The sequence below is a fragment of the Pecten maximus genome, chromosome 6 (genome assembly GCF_902652985.1).
Source record: "Pecten maximus chromosome 6, xPecMax1.1, whole genome shotgun sequence".
NCBI classification, from domain to species: domain Eukaryota; kingdom Metazoa; phylum Mollusca; class Bivalvia; order Pectinida; family Pectinidae; genus Pecten; species Pecten maximus.
This window is the reverse complement of record NC_047020.1, coordinates 326,159-347,271: the sequence shown is the minus strand read 5'-3', so window position 1 is coordinate 347,271 and position 21,113 is coordinate 326,159. Positions and strand designations below refer to the sequence as shown.

The window sequence follows — 21,113 nt, the reverse complement described above, 5'->3', positions numbered from 1 at the left end:
ACATATTACATAAAACAATTGGCAATTATAGGCGACAAAAAGTATACCCAAAGCAGCATGAATTAAACCATATATCTTGGCCCCCTGAGGACATGGCAATCTGTAGCATTAGTGAAGAGTATTTGATCAGACAATGTGAAGTATAGATAGACTCACATGTACAATCACAGTCCCACTAGATTATAGGACTCTGTGATACATTTCTATCACAATATGTTTGTGTTATTCCACTCTTGACCCATTATGTAAACGTGCTGCCTGTTATATAAAATATATTGATGTAAAACTAGATGTATATGACCTTTCTGGTCTTTTGATTGGTTGAGATTGTAAACTTTGACCCAAACTTCTTTTGTTGATGTTACCAGGAACTTAATTAAAAACAGCAAAGTATTTATTACAAGATGCCCATGGGCCTTAACGGTCATCTGAGATTTTATATATATTAGCATATTTGGCCCAAGTGACCTTGAAGGAAGGTCAAGGTCATCCATTTGAACACACTTGGTAGCTCTTCATCCCAGCTTGCTACAGACCTAATATTGGGTCTGTTGGCCTGTTGGGTATCAAGAAGAAGTTGTTTGAAACTTTTAGCATATTTGACCCCTGTGACCTTGAATGAAGGTCAAGGTCATCCATTTGAACAAACTTGGTAGCTAGCATGCTACAGACCCAATATCAGGTATCTAGGCCTGTTGGTAGTTGAGAAGAAGTTGAAAATGTAAATTGTTTACGACGGATGACACACGACGCCGGACAAAAGGCGACTGCAATAGGTCAACTGAGACTTCATCTCAGGTGAACTAAAAATCTGATGTTTAATACCACTCCTTGTGTAACCTATGTGTGAGGTAACTTTGAGTCATTAGAATCATCATGACTACTGTGGAAAGGACATGTTAGAAGGCCGTGAAAGCAGACGGATTAGTCATTGTGTAGCAAATCAAATACAATGTTGACAGTGAAAATTCTCACAAATCACGTAATACCAGATACATGCTACCTGGGTAATGAAGTTCCCTGTCTCTGATTAACGATAGCTAAAGATATAACAGAACATCTGAAGTCAAGGATGGCAGTTCCGTGGAAGAGAATATTGGATACCACAACCATGTACTCACATAGTGCAAACTGGCTGTAAACTGCAAGTACAAAAAATAGATTAATTAAACAAGCAAAACAGAAATATAGATATGATTTTAATGCAAAGGTGGGGTTGCCAACAATGTTAATATACCCAAGTGGTCAGCATAAATAATCCTTTACCCTTAGAGACCTGAATCCCTGATACATTGCTTTGTGCCATCAAAGTTGGTTCCCTAGACATTTAACCCAAATTAATTTGATGATGCATTTGCCTTAACATACTTATTACCTAACTAAATTCCTTAATTAGAATGCAGATTGTCGTACGATAGACAAAATTTAGTTATTTGTTTTAATAAAAAAGGAAAGCTTGAATCATAAACTAAATACAAAAATACTAAAACAGTAAGTATACTGCTGATAATACTTATTTTTAAGCATGGTATGAAAAAAAATTAATTTTTCGTGAACAAATGATAATTTGAATGTCTTCCAGTTTTAGTCTATTCTAAATCATTCAGCATACCCTGCCCAAAGAGCATTTACCATTTATGCAAAGTGTTGCTTTTTGGCTTTGATGTGTGTCACCCCAATGACTTGTTGCACGATAATGGACATAACAGACACTTCAAACCTTAATGTGCCTTTTCTAATACATAACAACCTGTCATCTTCCAGGTATCAGATGTGGTCGACAATTAAAATCATGAAGCAGACCAACAGTGACATGGCCAATCAGATTCTAGGACGAGGAAGCCATATTGCATTCCAGATTAGGTGGTTTAATGTGTAAACCAACATAAATCTATTATGTAGCATGGTTCTTGTCAAAAAGATCATTTCAGTAGTTGCAAGAACATTTGATATTTGTGGTTATCAAGGATCATGACAGCCTTTGAAGTGTTTTTAGCAAATATAATTACAAATGAACTGCAATACAAAGTTATATGTTTAATTTGACCTTCAGAAAATTTCAATTAACATTTTATCTCCTATTTCTAATGTATTCAAAAATGTAACTTATTGCTTTCCATATATGTCATCTATCGACCATGGTTGTGGTATCAGCATGTTGATGTTATGTGCAAAAAGCATCACTTTACTGTTAGTAGGGGAAATTTTCCCAATAAACCACAACTTATTTATGTCATATCCATGTCAGGATAAAATAATGTGTTCAAACTGTGAAGGAAATACTAATTATTAGCAGAAAGAAGTCGTAAAACAAAAATAATTGTAACTACAATACACATCTATTAGAAAACTCCACAGAAATAAATACAATTTGCATGCATCAGATATGTCGAGTTATGTGTAGAATGATACAGATATAAAACTGGACTGAAATGTTCTCAGGCAGCAGCTTTACCAGAAGGAATATATAATATCTGATTTCAGATTGGCTGTGATGAAAACAAAACTTGATTTCAATTCTATCATGTTTCTAATGACGATCAAATTCTAGATGCCCTTTACGTTGACAACTGTGATATATACCACATTTGTATTAACTGGAGTTAGGGCATGAAGGGTCATTCTGGAAGTCAATACCCCCAGGTAACTAATCGATCATAACTGCCTTAATTATTAAGTATGTATGAGCTTAACATGTGGCAAAACTATAACCTCATCTAAATCAAACAATTCTGGAATTCAAGAGGCCCATGGGCCTAAACGGTCATCTGACAAACACGTACAGCAGGGACACACCCCTCAATCTGAGTGGCTCAAACCAGCAGCCTAATACCATAAACTGTCTGTTCACAGCCAATTATGGTTCAGATCAAATTTGGTTTTTATCCATTTTGGTTTAAAGGAGGAGTAGCATCTTAAAGCAAACTTTCAGACAACTCACAGTTTTGGGGCCTCACCCCTCTATCCCTAGGGGTCGGAGTATACCCTCATGTATATAAATCATGATTGCCCTACCCAATGATGTTTCCCAGGGGTCAGACTTGACTTATGATGTTTCAAACCAAATTTGGTTGTAATCCATTATAGTATTATTAGAGGAGTAGCGTTTTAAAGCAAAATTTCAGCTAAGTTCCCCTTTTGGAGCCTCACACCTCTCTGTCTCCAGGGGTCACACCAGCCTCATTTATATACAAAAGATCCCAGAGGGATCTTGGTGCCCACCATTTAATGATCTTTATAGGTTCTATGTCAGATTGATCTTCTCTCTATTTTTCCCTTCCTTTTACTTATCTAATAAATCTAGTCTGAGAAACATCCCTCCAGTACTTTTCAAACTAGGGAATCCTTGAACAAGCTATATATGAAATTTGAGATTTAGCGATTGGCCAGGTTGTTTTCAGGACAGATTGGTCCCAAAATGCAATACGAGGAACCAAGGGGAACCTTCATATGAAATTTGAGAAAGATCCCTTCAGTACGTTCTGAGAATAGCAATAACAAACTTCAATTGTCAAAATCCAAGATGGCTGCCTGTCTGCTATGTTGTTTTCCGACTGCTCCAAAAATGCAATATGCATAACAAGGGACCAAGGGGAACCTACATATGAAATTTTAGAAAGATCCCTTCAGTACTTTCTGAGAAATTGCGATAAAAAACTTCAATTGTCAAAATCCAAGATAGCAGCCTGTTGGCCATGTTGTTTTCCGATTGGTCTCAAAATGCAATATGCATAACTATGCACCAAGGGGAACCTACATAAGAAATTTGAGGAAGATCCCTTCAGTACTTTCTGAGAAATAGCGATAAAAAACTTCAATTGTCAAATTCCAAGATGGCTGTCTGTCGGCCATGTTGTTTTCCAACTGGTCCCAAAATGGAATATGCTTAACAAGAAACTAAGGCCAACCTACATATGAAACTTGAGGAAGATCCCTTCAGTACTTTCGGAGAAATATCGATAACAATCTTCAATTGTCAAAATCCAAGATAGCAGCCTGTTGGCCATGTTGTTTTCCGATTGGTCTCAAAATGCAATACGCATAACTAGGCACCAAGGGGAACCTACAAATGAAATTTGAGAAAGATCCCTTCAGCACTTTCTGAAAAATAGCGATAACAATATTCAATTGTCAAAATCCAAGATGGCTGCCTGTCGGCCAAGTTGATTTCTGATTGGTCTCAAAATGGAATATGCATAACTAGCCACCAAGGGAAACCTACATAAGAAATTTGAGAAAGATCCCTTCAGTACTTTCTGAGAAATAGCGATAACAAACTTCAATTGTCAAAATCCAAGATGGCTGCCTGTTGGCCATGTTGTTTTTTGATTGGTCTTAAAATGCAATATGCTTAACTAGCACCAAGGGGAACCTACATATGAAATTTGAGAAAGATCCCTTCAGTACTTTCTGAGAAATAGCAATAACAAACTTCAATTGTCAATATCCAAGATGGCTGCCTGTCGGCCATGTTGTTTTCCGATCGGTCTCAAAATGCAATATGTATAACTAGGCACCAAGGAGAACCTTCATAAGAAATTTGAGAAAGATCTCTTCAGTATATTCTGAGAAATAGCGATAACAAGAGTTGTTTACGAATGGACGGACGGACCACGGATGCAGGGCGATTTGAATAGCCCACCGTCTGATGATGGTGGGCCAAAAATATGATTGGCCTCCCTCAAGGAAGTTTTTAATGCCATTTGGTTGTAATCCTCGATGACATTTCCTTTCTCAAAAAAATTGAGAAGGGTTTTAAAGCAAAGATTTACCTAATTTCCCCTTTTTGACCCTGCCCCCATGGGTCGGTCTAGCCTCATTGATATAGAAATAACATCGCCCTCCCTGAATGGTGTTTCGCAACAAATCTGGATGTAATCCACCAATGGGTTAAGAAGGAGAGAAGGACTGCAGGGTTTTAAAGCAAAAATTCACCCAAATTTAGCCAAAGTATTAACAGTGTAAATTTATACACATACGAAAAACCACTTAATGTAATATATTAATGACCAGATCATTGACATTAAAACTTCAAGAACAAACCTAGAAATGATTAACATTAAAAATGATTATACAATATCATATATAGCCAATAAATATTCATCTTACACATAGCAGATGGACCAGTACAATATAATGACCAAGTAATTGTAACACTTTTGTTAAATGGGCCTATTTTTTACCTTGATTTTATTTCCATTATTTTGATCTCTTTAGAAATAATAATGACAGCCATTTTTCATTATCATTTCAATTGCTCCATGCATGCAATTAGAAAACAAATTGTCTTAAATGTATTTAAGTTCAATGGTTCAGACAATCAATTTATCAGTCCATGTGTTAGTTTAAAGAGTGAAAACCATCAAAGAAATGCAGTTAAAAAAGAGTGAGGAAAGACCCGAAATAAAATCAACAACCTAAACTAATGATATTTGACAGTGTACCTGCTCTATTTTTTTTCTATAAAACCTCACATCTAATAGATGTTGCCATGTTTGCATAATGGTCAAACTAACCTAGTCAATTATATCAAAAAGTACAATATTTGGTAGCAGTTAATTTAGGCAGTATCCTATTGTATAGTAAATCCTTTTTAAAATGTACATTTAAAGTGTACCCTGAACGACAAATTATATTTTCATATGTTATTGGTATTGATTAATAAACAAGAATGCAGAAAACCGCATCAAAATCGGCCGACCCATTACCGAGTAATTGCGATTTTTCTCGAAAACACACCTGAAGCCCAAAGCCGAATATATATACCTCGTTTTGGTGACCTCTGACCTGTGACGTCACAGGTTGAACATGATCGGAGCGGCCATATAGGAAATATATAGAAACAAACGTGAACACGTGCCTGTAATTAATGCGAATAAGACAACAAAAATGAAAGTGCTGAATAAACTCTCTGAGTTATATTTGTGAATTAGTTAATAACAAGTGCTACCGAAACCAGGGACATATAATTTTCTTTTTAAACGGGCCATTTTCTCTCATAACGAGCCATATACAACATGTAACATCTTACTAATTTCTATTCTAACGGGACAAATACAACGTGTATCATCTTATTTATTTTCTATTAAAACAGCTGGTCGTATATATTATAACAGGTCGTATATAACATGTATATTTAAATATATTTTTTATATTTTAACGAGTCGTTGTAACATGTATGACATTTGAATAACGGGCCGTTTAAAATGACTTACATCGATCATATAGCCTTTATTATGAGGGCATGACCGGTTTGTTACATACAAATGTACCAGTATTGATTTCGGTTATAATACTTCAAGTAATACAAGTTTAAAATGCAATTCATACAAGATGTGAAATAAATGCTAATCATTTTGATTTTTTTATTAGCCAAAACAGCAATGATACCGTTATTTGTGATTTTTGGGTAATTGTCCGCAATTGATAAAACGTGTCCATGAAAGATTATTAACTCCAGACACGATTCATAGAGTAAATTTTCAACATCATGGGTATATATATGAATGAGGGAACTTAGGTTAATTATTCTATAGACAAACCTTTGAGATACGATTTTTTTCGTTTGTAAGGAAAACGACTCACTTCATTAAAAAAATAACGTGTTTGATTTCAACAACTTGAAGATGTATTCCCTATAGCATAAACGCATTTTTAAATAAAATTCCAGCTCAATTTATGTACAACCTGTAAAAGCATGTCTTCGGGACTTTTTTTTTTAAGTGCACAGAAACCAAACACGTGAGCTCACAAGCAATTATCGGCGTGTGTCGATTAGAACACCAGAAATCACAGACACCTGTGGTGCAGTGACAGGTGTGACGAGCTTGTGGACCGTAATTTCACACCTGGTAATTGTTTAGTGGTATACTAACCCATTCAAACATGTTTAAGTGAAGATATGACTTGCGACACGAATGGAAAGCAAAACCACAAGGCTCTCGATCACTTCACAATAATGACATAATAATAGCAAAAAATACTTAAAATTTGAAAAAAATCATACACGACAATCATTGCGAGTTTATAAGTTTTAGTATTAATAATGATTAGTCACGATGAAATAAGTTGTATGTGTTTTATCATAAAAAACGGAGCTAAAATGATGGTTTTAATAAGTACCTATGCTTTATACCTGTGCAGAAAGTATCAATTATATTATAATTGTTGCGAATCACTTTTATATAATTTCAATGACAACGATCGTATATAAATTATATCTTTCTCAAGCATTTAATCGTCCTTAAGCCCGGAGACCATGGCATGTAAAAAAGGGGATAAAATCGGTATATGTAGAAGTTTGTTGTAGACTTCAACACTGGTATTCATACGTGAGAGATTTAGTCTATTGAAGATCATGATGATTATAATATATTACTTTCTAAATTAAGTATCCTTCATGACTAGAAGCGGGTTTTGTATAGAATATATATAACGCATGAATTTACTGTACGTGTGTTCGTCTTTTCTCACAAACCAGAGTATCCAGAACTGTTGTATTGTTGGTATGTTTATTTGAATATTAATTTGCGAATGAAATGGCACATTATTTCATTTAAAAATGTTGATACTGTGTTCCTTTCTTTGGTAATGAGTAAGAAATGGTAAACACATAACTAATATACATTTATTGGTGATCGACCGATTATAACACCAGTCTGTGTTAACCAAGCGGTCATTTTCAGAGTCAATTTCACTATTTTTTTTTTATTTTTTTTAAACTCAAACTTATATTGTTGGGAATGACTTCTTGTCGGCAATATTCGTCAAATTCAACAACCTCATATCTCATGTCCAGATCGTATTCAGACATGTTAGTGCTGCTTCTGTTCACACTGTCCTCTATGCTACTGGCCACCATAACAGTCACTCCGTTCAACCTGTGACGTCATAGACTGAAGAGTTCCAAATCAGCGTGACTGACCGATACGCTGATTAGCAGTCGACCGACAGGTGCAAATCGCGTACTTCGATGTGCGATATCTCGGCACTCGGCCAACCAATTTTGATGCGGTTTGCGACATTCTTCTTTGGTGGTTACACAGAATAACATATTTGATTATCGTTTTTCGTTCAGGGTACACTTTAAGGAGGACTAAATGATGAATGGAATGAAAATTATTTTTTTGAAACATGATTAATTGAGTATAGCCAATACAAACCATTGAACAGCCTATGTAGACTTAGTTGTCCGTGCTATTTCCAGACCATTGGAGCCAAAATAGACACTAAGTTGACGAAAGTCCCAAATAGCCGTACTGTGGAAGGCTATGTTGGACAGTACTGTCAAGTATTCGCCCAGGGCAAAGAAAGTGTATACTGAAAAATTAATAGAGGTCATGCAAGGACATGCAATGTCACAACAGTTGAAGCAGGGGGGAACCAACATTTTCTGATATTTTGTATGACTGTCATACAAACTACTCACTCATCACCTTTTACATAATTCATCTTTGCGAGCATCTCAACATACAGAAAGTTTACTTTTTATGACACCAAAAAGGTACATTGCATCTTACTTGTTATGAATAAGGAGGACTTTCAAATGTAATGATATACACTATCAAATCTACTAACCAATATTACCATGCATAAACATTCCATCCCTTAAGTACCATATTTATCAGGAAACAAGAGATCCCAGAGGGATCTTGGTCCCCACCATTGAATGATCTTTATAGGTTCTATGTCAGACTGATCTTTTCTCTACTTTTTCCTTCATTTTACTAATCTGTGCAAATTGAGACATCCCTCCAGTACTTTTCAAACAAGGGAATCCTAGCTATTTAAGAAATTTGAGATTTAGCGATAATGGCTGTTTGTTTGCCAGGTTGTTTTCAGTACAGACTGGTCCCAAAATGCAATACGAGGGACCAAGGGGAACCTACATATGAAATTTGAGAAAGATCTCTTCAGTACTTTGAGAAATAGTGATAACAAACTTCAATTTGAATGATCTTTAAAGGTTCCAAGGGGAATCTACATATGAAATTTGAGAAAGATCCCTTCTGTACTTTCTCAGAAATATATGCGATAACAAACTTCAATTGTCAAAATCCAAGATGGCTGCCTGTTGGCCATGATGTTTTCCGATTGGTCTCAGAATGCAATATGCATTACTAGGCACCAAGGGGAACCTACATATGAAATTTGAGAAAGATCCCTGGCCTTCAGTACTTTCTCATAAATAGTGATAACAAACTTCAATTATCAAAATCCAAGATGGCTGCCTGTCGGCCATGTTGTTTTCCGATTGTTCTCAAAATGCAATATGCATAACTAGGCACCAAGGGGAGCCTACATATGAAATTTGAGAAAGATCCCTTCAGTACTTTCTCAGAAATAGCGATAACAAACTTCAATTGTCAAAATCAATGATGGCTGCCTGTCGGCCATGTTGTTTTCCGATTGGTCTCAAAATGCAATATGCATAACTAAGCACCAAGGGGAACCCACATATGAAATTTGAGAAAGATCCCTTCAGTACTTTCTGAGGATTAGCGATAACAAGAATTGTTTACGGACGGACGGACGGATGGATGGAGGGACGGACGGACGGAAGGACGGACGGATGGATGGAGGGACGGACGGACCACGGACCACGGACGCAGGGCGATTTGAATAGCCCACCATCTGATGATGGTGGGCTAAAAATGCCTAGCTATTCCAACCATTGTCCTGCAATAACTAAGACCTATCTTTCGCTTGAGTCATAGTTTAAATGTTGGCTTCAACTGATTATCAAAAGACAGATACATCAAATAGTTTAAATAAACCAAACATGCAGAAAGAACTTTTCCTCAGAGCATGCATCAGTATCATGTTTTATCATGCTAAAAAGTTTACAACACATAGTAACAAAAACTGTTAGTAAGCATCTAATAATAAACAGAGAAAACTGTGTTAGAATCTATACAGGGCTCTGGTTTGTCTTTAGCGCCATTTAATTAAAGGTGATAACAAACGACAACCAATAGAGTTATTCATTACATTCCCAACACAATTTTTCTTCAATTGAGAGTCACAGAAATATGCAAAAGTAAAGCATGTGAGCTTTCTGGTACATGCCAAAAGATGCAAAAGTTCCCTACTGCAAGTACAGGTACTATAGGCAGAAAGGGGAGAAAACTGGATCACAAAATAATCAAATTCACCCTTATACTAAAACAATGACTGAAAATATAGGGGAGACAACTGGTTTACACAGAAATCAAGTTTGTCCTTCTACAATAACTAGTGTATGTAGGGGAGACAACTGGTTATCACAGGAATCAAGTTTGTCCTACAATAACCAGTGTATGTAGGGGAGACAACTGGTTATCACAGGAATCAAGTTTGTCCTACAATAACCAGTGTATGTAGGGGAGACAACTGGTTATCACAGGAATCAAGTTTGTCCTACAATAACTAGTGTATGTAGGGGAGACAACTGGTTATCACAGGAATCAAGTTTGTCCTAGAATAACCAGTGTATGTAGGGGAGACAACTGGTTATCACAGGAATCAAGTTTGTCCTAGAATAACTAGTGTATGTAGGGGAGACAACTGGTTATCACAGGAATCAAGTTTGTCCTACAATAACTAGTGTATGTAGGGGAGACAACTGGTTATCACAGGAATCAAGTGTGCCCTACAATAACTAGTGTATGTAGGGGAGACAACTGGTTATCACAGGAATCAAGTTTGTCCTAGAATAACAAGAGGCCCAGAGGGCCTGTATCGCTCACCTGGTTTATTTGATCAAATATCAAAATAATGTCTATGTTCCATTTGCTAATAGCTTTATTTGTTGATGTATGATTATGGTGTCAACCCCATTATTTGTATGAATTTGAATCCCAGCCTCCTTGGGATGTTACCACAGAAAAATCAATGTCATACATTGCTTAGTTCCAGAAAAGAAGTCATTAATATTAATATTGCCCCACCCCTAAGGCCCTCAGGGTGTCAGCCCCACCATTTCTAAAATTTTAAATCTCTACCCCCTATGAAGTCGTTTATATCAATTTAGCCAAATTGACCCCTTTTGGCCCCGCCCATCATGCCCAATGGGGTCAGCCCAACCAATTGTAAAATTTTGAATCCCTACCCTTAATATTAAGGATGCTTCCAGTCGAATATGAGCAATATCCATTACTTAATTTCAGAGAAGTTGTTGTTTATATCAATATAGCCTAAATTGACCGCTTTTGGCCCCACCCCTCATGCCCCCCTGGGGTCAGCCCCACCATTTGTACAATTCTGAATCCTACCCTATAAGGATGCTACCAGTCAAATATGAGCAATATCCATTGCTTAGTTTCAGAGAAGATGTCATTTATATCAATTTAGTCAAATTGACCCCTTTTGGCCCAGCCCCTCATGCTCCCATGGAGTGAGCCCCACCATTTGTACACTCTTGACTCCCTACCCTTAATATTGAGGATTCTACCAGTCAAATATGAGCAATATCTGGCGTTAAGTTTCAGAGAAGACGTCTTTTATATCAATTTAGCCAAATTGCCTACTTTTGGCCCAGCCCCTCTTGCCCCCAGGGGGTCAGGCCCACCATTTGTACAGTTTTGAGTCCTCACCCCATAGGGATGCTTCTGACCAAATTTGGCCAAATTCTGATTAGCAGTTATGAAGAAGAAGTCAATTGTTGACGGACGGATGGACAGACAACAGACTACAATAACTAATTATGTAGGGGAGACAACTGGTTATCACAGGAATTAAGTGTGCCCTACAATAACTAGTGTATGTAGGGGAGACAACTGGTTTACAATCAGAAACTAAACATGTAGGGGAGACAACTGATTTACAATCAGAAACTAAACATGTAGGGGAGACAACTGGTTTACAATCAGAAACTAAATATGTAGGGGAGACAACTGGTTTCTTTACTTACTGCCTGGTTCACAGTATGCATTATGTCTGATGAAGAGGTAAACAGCGATCAGGAATGATATGATGTTAAACAGAAACAGGCCAACTTTGTAGTTGAATGAGGTCCTCTCCTGTACAATATACAATACATAATATTACTGTATGTAAATAGTTATACAGCACAATATTATACAGGTACTGTTTAGTTTATTCAAATGAATGACCTTGACCTTTATTCAAGGTCACAACAGGGATCAAATAGGCTGAAATCTTTCAACGACTTTTTCTTAATAACAAGGAGTCCCTGGGAGTTGATATTAGATCTATAGAATACTGGGGTAAAGGGCTACCAAGTTTGTTAAATGAATGACCTTGACCTTTGTTCAAGGTCATAGGGATAGAATAGGCTGAAATCTTTAAATAGTCCCAATATCAGGTCTCAGGGCACTTTGGTTATTGAGGAGAAGTTGTTTAAATGGAAAAGTTGACCCCGGACAGACGACAGACGGACAAGTGAGCAGGTGAGCTAAAAAGTGACTTTTTCACCCTTTATACATCCAACCATTCAATATGGGCTGGCAGAGCATAACATACACCTAACCACACCAAGTAAATGAGAACAGTGTAACATACACCTCACTACATCCAACCAATCAGTACAGTGTAACATACACCTCACTACATCCAACCAATCAGTACAGTGTAACACACACCTCACTACATCCAACCAATCAGTACAGTGTAACATACACCTCACTACATCCAACCAATCAGTACAGTGTAACATACACCTCACTACATCCAACCAATCAGTACAGTGTAACATACACCTCACCACATCCAACCAATCAGTACAGTGTAACATACACCTCACTACATCCAACCAATCAGTACAGTGTAACATACACCTCACTACATCCAACCAATCAGTACAGTGTAACACACACCTCACTACATCCAACCAATCAGTACAGTGTAACACACACCTCACTACATCCAACCAATCAGTACAGTGTAACATACACCTCACTACATCCAACCAATCAGTACAGTGTAACATACACCTCACTACATCCAACCAATCAGTACAGTGTAACATACACCTCACTACATCCAACCAATCAGTACAGTGTAACATACACCTCACTACATCCAACCAATCAGTACAGTGTAACACACACCTCACTACATCCAACCAATCAGTACAGTGTAACATACACCTCACTACATCCAACCAATCAGTACAGTGTAACATACACCTCACTACATCCAACCAATCAGTACAGTGTAACATACACATCACCACATCCAACCAATCAGTACAGTGTAACATACACCTCACTACATCCAACCAATCAGTACAGTGTAACATACACCTCACTACATCCAACCAATCAGTGCAGTGTAACACACACCTCACAACATCCAACCAATCAGTACAGTGTAACACAAACCTCACTACATCCAACCAATCAGTACCGTGTAACACACACCTCACCACATCCAACCAATCAGTACAGTGTAACACACACCTAACTACATCCAACCAATCAGTACAGTGTAACATACACCTCAACACATCCAACCAATCAGTACCGTGTAACATACACCTCACTACATCCAACCAATCAGTACAGTGTAACATACACCTCACCACATCCAACCAATCAGTACAGTGTAACATACACCTCACTACATCCAACCAATCAGTACAGTGTAACATACACCTCACTACATCCAACCAATCAGTACAGTGTAACACACACCTCACAACATCCAACCAATCAGTACAGTGTAACACACACCTCACTACATCCAACCAATCAGTACAGTGTAACACACACCTCACCACATCCAACCAATCAGTACAGTGTAACACACACCTCACCACATCCAACCAATCAGTACAGTGTAACACACACCTAACTACATCCAACCAATCAGTACAGTGTAACATACACCTCACCACATCCAACCAATCAGTACAGTGTAACATACACCTCACTACATCCAACCAATCAGTACAGTGTAACATACACCTCACTACATCCAACCAATCAGTACAGTGTAACACACACCTCACAACATCCAACCAATCAGTACAGTGTAACACACACCTCACTACATCCAACCAATCAGTACAGTGTAACACACACCTCACCACATCCAACCAATCAGTACAGTGTAACACACACCTAACTACATCCAACCAATCAGTACAGTGTAACATACACCTCACCACATCCAACCAATCAGTACCCTGTAACATACACCTCACTACATCCAACCAATCAGTACAGTGTAACATACACCTCACCATATCCAACCAATCAGTACAGTGTAACATACACCTCACCACATTCAACCAATCAGTACAGTGTAACATACACCTCACTACATCCAACCAATCAGTACAGTGTAACACACACCTCACTACATCCAACCAATCAGTACAGTGTAACATACACCTCACCACATCCAACCAATCAGTACAGTGTAACATACACCTCACCACATCCAACCAATCAGCACTAGTAAAGTATATATCACAACAATTTTTTTTTTAACACAAATGATGCATTATTTTTTGACAGTTTAATTACCATTTAGATATCAAGTAGACTCTTACCTTAACACTCATATTGATTCCATTAGCTGTGCGACCCCATTTGAAAAGAATGCAGGATAACAGCATATATAATAACGAAGTCACCATAAACGTCACAAAAAGTTTCTCATGGGCACCTGTAAAATAGAACTCCTAATAAACATTCCAGGATATGGCCACATGAAAAATACAGGGACAGGATTCTTAGTAAATAGTTCGGGATATGGGCACATGAAAAATGCTCATGAACGGTACAGAAAATGAACACCTACCTTTCTGGTTTCTGTCTTATACTGACATTAACAGTACATTTTAATGGGCTTTGTTTCTGTTCGTTGTTGGTTACATGTCTGTAGTTTCTGTATTGAGAATTGTGCAGAATTGCAACATTGCATCTAATAAAGAGAGCCTGGACTAATGATATTGTGTTCTACCTGTGTACGTCATGTCCAGTAGAGAGTCTGGACTAATGATATCGTGTTCTACCCGTGTATGTCACGTCCAGTAGAGAGCCTGGACTAATGATATCGTGTTCTACCTGTGTATGTCATGTCTAGTAACCTGTACATGTGTGATGCCATCAACGTGTGTGTCCATGTATTGTCTTTCTCTCTCTCTTGTGTGGTGACTCCTGTTCTACAGTTAGTGAGAGTAAAAGAGAGACAGGTATGTCCTATATACAGACAGACCAGTTGATGCCATTATCGAGACTTATTTTAGCATAAATAAATTTCCCTTCATAATCCCGATGCAGATTTTCTGAGACTCTTGAATCAAGGTTTTCTGTATGTTTATGTATAAAGGATCGGAACATGGAATAGTTTTCCTCTCAGTTTTACTGTTGTCTTACCATGATTCTCAGAGGAAGAGATAAATGACAGGCCAACAAGAGCCAGGTTTTCAAGGATGTGAAGCAGACTTGTGAGAGCAGACAGCGACTGGTACAGGCTGTTTTTCTGTCCTACATGAACTTGTGTATGGAAATTGTAATAGGCGACAGCAACCATGAGACGTGGGGAACAATGAAGTGCCACACATATCCTCCAAACATATCTCTGGGGTGTGTACCCTCCTATAGCTGACGAGATAGATGGCAGGTAATTAGCTACCTGCAAAATACAATATCAGGAAAAGAAATGCATGAGTCAAAGACTCTAAAATAGTATCATTGTGTTAATCAAACAAGAGGCCCATGGGCCTTGACGGTCACCCGAGTTTTGAAATATTTCAGTTAATTTATTTGACCCTTTTTGACTCCACTCATCAGTCCAAGGGGTCAGTCAGTGCCAACATGTACATGTGCATACCATTAAGCTGTCTTCACATGCTGATAATGTTAACAAAATTAGAATGAATTCCAATAGAAATCAAACAAATGATAGTAAAAAATGTGATTTCCCAATATAAATTAATGTAAAATTTATCTCCTCCCCAGGGGCAAACATGAGATCCAAGGGTCATGAAATTAATAATTTTGGTAAAGCACTTTAAGTCGACCCATTCATCTATGAAGAGTATTTGATTCTACCTTATTTGGGTCTTGAGAAGAGGTAAATTTTAGTCAATTTGACCCTTTTTTGGTGCGGCCCATCAGGCACCTGGGGGGTGGGGGTTATGTAATTCTCAATTTTGGTTGACCGTTAGTCATATAATTCAAAGCTTCAGCCACACGACGCACGACAATGGACAAAAGGCGATTAGAATAGGTCACTTGTGACTTCGTCTCAGGTGACCTAAAAAGTTAATATGTAAATAAAGTCAATGGATATTGATAAAAAGCCATTGACAACAATTTAACTGGTAGATATTTTAGTTAAATAAACTAAATGAACTAAACAAAGATGGAACACATTGAAGTAAAATCGAAACAATATGTGGAAAACAGAATTTTACATTTAATAGGAAACAATGGATAATATATATAGCTAGAAATTACCACGGACAATTCGACGGCTTTTCACACCTTTGACACACTTAAGGGAGCATTTATCTTTGTGACCTTGAATGTGGGTCAAGGTCATTCATTTAAACAAACTTTGTAGCTCCTCACCTCAGCACGCTACAGGCCCAATATCAACTTTCCTGGGCCTATTGGTTATTGAGAAGATGTTGTTTTAAGATTTTAGCCTATTTGAGCCCCGTGACCTTGATTGTAGGTCAAAGGACACCCATTTGAACATGCTTTATAGCCCTTTACCCCAGAATGCTACAAACCAAATATTACATCTCTGGGCCTATTGGTTATCAAGAAGATGTTATTTAAAAGATTTTGGCATAAGTTCAAGGTCATACATTTATACATACTTGGTAGCCCTTCGTCCCAGCATGCTATATACCTAATATTGGGTCTCTGGGCTTTTTGGTTATCAAGAAGATTTTAGCATATTTGACCCCTGTGACCTAGAAAGATAGTCAAGGTCATTCATTTGAACATATTTGTCAGCCGTTCATCCTTGCATGCTAGATATAATATTTGGTCTCTGGGCCTTTTGGTTATCAAGAAGAATTGTTTTCAAGATTTTAGTATATTTGACCCTTGTAACTTTGAATGGAGGGCAAGGTCATCCATTTGAACAAATTGTGTAGCCCTTCATCCCAGCATGCTACAGACCAAATATTGGGTCTTTGGGATTTTTGATTATCAAGAAGTTATTTTAATATTATAGCATATTTAACCCCTGTGGCCTTGAATGAAGGTCAATGACATTCATTTGAACAAACTTGGTAGCCCTTCATCCCAGCATATGCTACAGACCTAACATTGGGTCTCTTGGCCTGTTGGAAATTAAGAAGTAGTTGAAAATGTGAATTGTTTACAATGCACGACGCCTGACAAAAGGCGATCACAATAGGTCAACTTTGAAACTTTGTCTCGGGGGACCTAATTTTTGATAAGTGTTATAAATTTCGTCTATAACTTATATTACTGCATTTTTGCAAGTGAGATTATCTCAGATATAGAAATTTGTCAAACTGATAAAACTTTTTGATATATTCACCGAAGCAATGAGTAGTGAAAATATAAGATTACATAATTATGCAGTGAAAATTTAATATTTCACAGTGAAAATATATGTTTTGCAGTGAAAATGTAAGTTTTTCAATCGAAGCGAAAATAGATAAATGGATGAATTTGCTGTATTTCTGAAATATTCAGACTAGTTTTTGACAAAATATTCACTAGACGTTAGTTTTCCATGCATATATTCTCCGATAACAGTAGAAAATGCTTAAATTGTGCTGATCAGTCCTTTTAAAATGCCGCCGTCAAGTTGACGTGGAGTATAACGTCACAAAGAGATGAAGTCATGAATTATGTTTCCGATTCCCACACTTTCTGACACTATTAATCTTTCAATGATTTTAATTTTGTTTTTTAGCATAAAATGCAATTAAAAGAAAATTGAATGGTTTCCTGATTAATATAACATGGATATTTCATCCATATGATAGAATATTTCAATATTTTTCACTCATGCTTTGCACTCGTGAAAATATTGATATTAAGTGTGTCATTCTCGTGAAATATATGTTATGTTCAATGGGAAATCATTCAATATCCTCTATATATTTTGTCTGTGATTTAACACTATCTTTCTCCAAGTCTGCTGCAAGGTAAACTGGCTGAAAGTTTGAACAAGTGCATTTATAATTAGCTGTTGGACAAGTGGTATTCAAATCTACTTGTCCAAAGGGACAGTGAGAAAAAATGATAATGTCATGAGGCATTGTTAGTACATGTATATTAATATGTTAATAAGCATCGGTATATCTGAAGAGGTAAATGAAAATACTTATGATGCTTAGAAGAGACTTTGTTGTTTGCCCATTTTTTTATTTATTTTAAGCTATTCATCAATGGATATGATATATATATAATTACATTTTCTTTAATTTGTAAGTTAATTTAAGTATGATAATAGGATAAATCTTTTTTTTTTTAGTTGATTAGCTAATTGTATCTAGCTTAGAGTGAATTTAGCACACCTCGCTGGTAGAGCTCTCCCCAACCCATGGCCATGGGAAACTAAATTTCACTACTATGCAGAACAAGAAACTTATATTTTTATGCATACATGTACTTATATATATATATATTTCTTATGCTAAGTTAATTTATTTTATTCAATACTATTTTAAAAGACATAATGTGTTTTTATACAATAATTGTCTTTTAAGTTTTAGTCATTATGTACATTGCAATACGATTTCAGATAGTTTGGTAGGTAGGGGCTGTCCCAATCACCTGCTCTCTGGATTGGAATTTGTGATTGGTTTTATTTATCTAAATAAAAATAATATATTACTGTAACAGTTCTTTTTCAGAATATCAACATTTTATATGTTATCATAGTAAAGATGGTTTATCCCCGATATTAAACGATGTTTTATACTTTGTAACTATATACTTGTACGATATATTTATAATATATAAAACTTAAATAAACAATTGATTGATTGATTGATTGATTGATATACATTATGTACAGTACATCACACATAATTCTTCCAGTTGACGACCTACTTCAAAATAGTGAAGATTATGCCATATTGTGTGTGGAGCATCGAAATAGGGAAATGAATTTAGTATTGGCGAGATAATTAAGATAGTAGGGAAAATTTTATTAGGGTCAGAGGGAGGTTGTTACAATCTTTGATAGTCCAAGGAAAGAATGATTCTTTCCTGACAGACATTCTACATGACATTGTTTGAAAGGATGTGTGATATGACCTAATATATGTCCTGTTTGTCTGGAGATTGGGGTGGGATGCTTGTTTGTGGTGGTTATTTTTTTGTGGTTGATTTTATATATCATGGTGAGCCTTGCATTCTTTTTGCGGTCTTGGAGGCTGTGTCATTTGAGATGGTCTAACATGCTGCCAACAATAGATGTGTTTCAATAATTATCGGCAATAAATGAATAAATGGGCATGTATATCCCTCCGTTTGACCATTTTTTAATTTATCTCTCCTCCGTTTTATGATCCTCATACCCTAAGAGCATATTCCACCTGAGGACGGACAATGGACTAACAGGCCTTTTCTTTGATGGTAAGGGATGACACTTTCAAATTGGGCCTAAGGAAGTCTAGGGTGGAAATTGTTTGTTTTTTCTCTGTGATGTTATTAATGTGTGTATTTAAGACAAGAGTTGATAGTAACACCCAGATATTTTGCTTTTGTCACACACTCCAAATCATGGCCATGTAGCCTATAAGGAGGACAGATGGGGTGTCTATTTCTAGGTGACAGAGATGACTTGGCATTTCCCAAGATGATCTGCCTTGATATTAGGTTTGATAATGGACCATATTAAATATCAAGCTTTAAAATATGTCATTACAATTTATTTTTATCAATAAAACAATCATATTACATAATGTAGTAACACTGATATATTACACATAAATAATCAATAAATAGATCTAGATTCAGGTGCACTCATGTCTTTAGGAGGATGTCCCCTTCGTGGACTTTATATGCAGCACTGAAACCATAATTATGTGTTTATAAAGACTCTATATCTATTGTTAACAAGTCCAAGTCAACACAATGTCAGTGCCCCTTACAACAATATACACTGTAATATAGTTATGCGTGTGGATTAGGCCTACTGTTGTATTTACATGTGTCTTAATGCCAGACATTTAAATCCCATATGCTATCTTAGTGTACTTTAAACATAATCATTCTGGATATTATCCCGCAACAATGGATATATCATATGGCACAGTATACTGTCAAATTGACTTTGTTTCCAAAAACGTTATGTCAATATTGAGGAAATGACCGGTATTTGACATGAATTGTACGAAAATAAGCCATCAAGCTGAGTAAGCTTTTTATCTACTTTAGGTTATTATGACGCTCGTAAATACGCCCGTCTGACAACCTAAATCAAAAGAATTCTATATCGATCTATATTATACAAACAGCATATTGTGTTGTAACACAATTCCGTCTACTTGTGCAAAGCTTGTGTCAAAAATGTGTTGTAAACATGTAGTCTAGTTAAACATTAATGTGTGGTCTAGATCTAGTGCAAACTTATCAGATGTTTAAATGACAACTTACCCTGCAGTGAGTGGCTGTCGACGACTCAAAATTATTTATCAGAGACCATATCACACAAAAAGCAAATCCAAATAAAGGCAAAGACAACACAATCTTTCCTAGAACAACAAAATGCACCTGGAAAAGAACCTTGTTTGACGTCTGACCAGACATATCGAGCACCGGGGAATTGGCGTATCAATGTTACAAATAAGCTTCTCTGGAAACCTTGATACAGTGCGTCAGACTGACTCAGATTAAAGGAGCGCCTGCAATTAAATGGTCGCGCCGACTCAAGCATATTGTCCAAGGCTACGGGTGTAATAGTTATAGTAGTGTCGTTAACAGACGTTATTATAGACACTCTAATATTAAATACCTCAGTCTACACACGTTTCACGCATCCCCTCACTAATTACCGACAAGAGCCGTCAAGAAACTAGATTTACCGACAAGAACCGACAGATTCAGATTTCCAGTTTCAGATTTTATTTCTCTCTAAGACCACAGGTGCCTGACTCGTTTTATAAAATAATAACATATAAGAGTTCATATATCTTATATGTTATTATTCTATAAAAC

General features: G+C 36.7%; 1 protein-coding gene across 2 annotated transcripts; it reads right to left on the bottom strand.

Moving 5' to 3' along the window:
• Positions 1-672: 672 nt before the first annotated feature.
• On the bottom strand, positions 673-20,720 carry LOC117328665 (post-GPI attachment to proteins factor 2-like). 2 transcript variants are annotated; one of them, XM_033886106.1, is made up of 6 exons: positions 20,553-20,720; positions 15,327-15,585; positions 14,498-14,613; positions 11,891-11,999; positions 8,163-8,319; positions 988-1,142 (listed from the first exon to the last, which is right to left on the bottom strand). In XM_033886106.1, exons 1-5 carry the CDS (start codon positions 20,703-20,705, stop codon positions 8,174-8,176), a joined length of 783 nt encoding a protein of 260 aa, XP_033741997.1. In that variant the 5' UTR covers positions 20,706-20,720; the 3' UTR covers positions 988-1,142; positions 8,163-8,173. The 2 variants fall into 2 exon arrangements, with proteins under 2 accessions (XP_033741999.1, XP_033741997.1); XM_033886108.1 differs by lacking the exon at positions 8,163-8,319 and having other exon boundaries at positions 673-1,142.
• Positions 20,721-21,113: the final 393 nt, after the last annotated feature.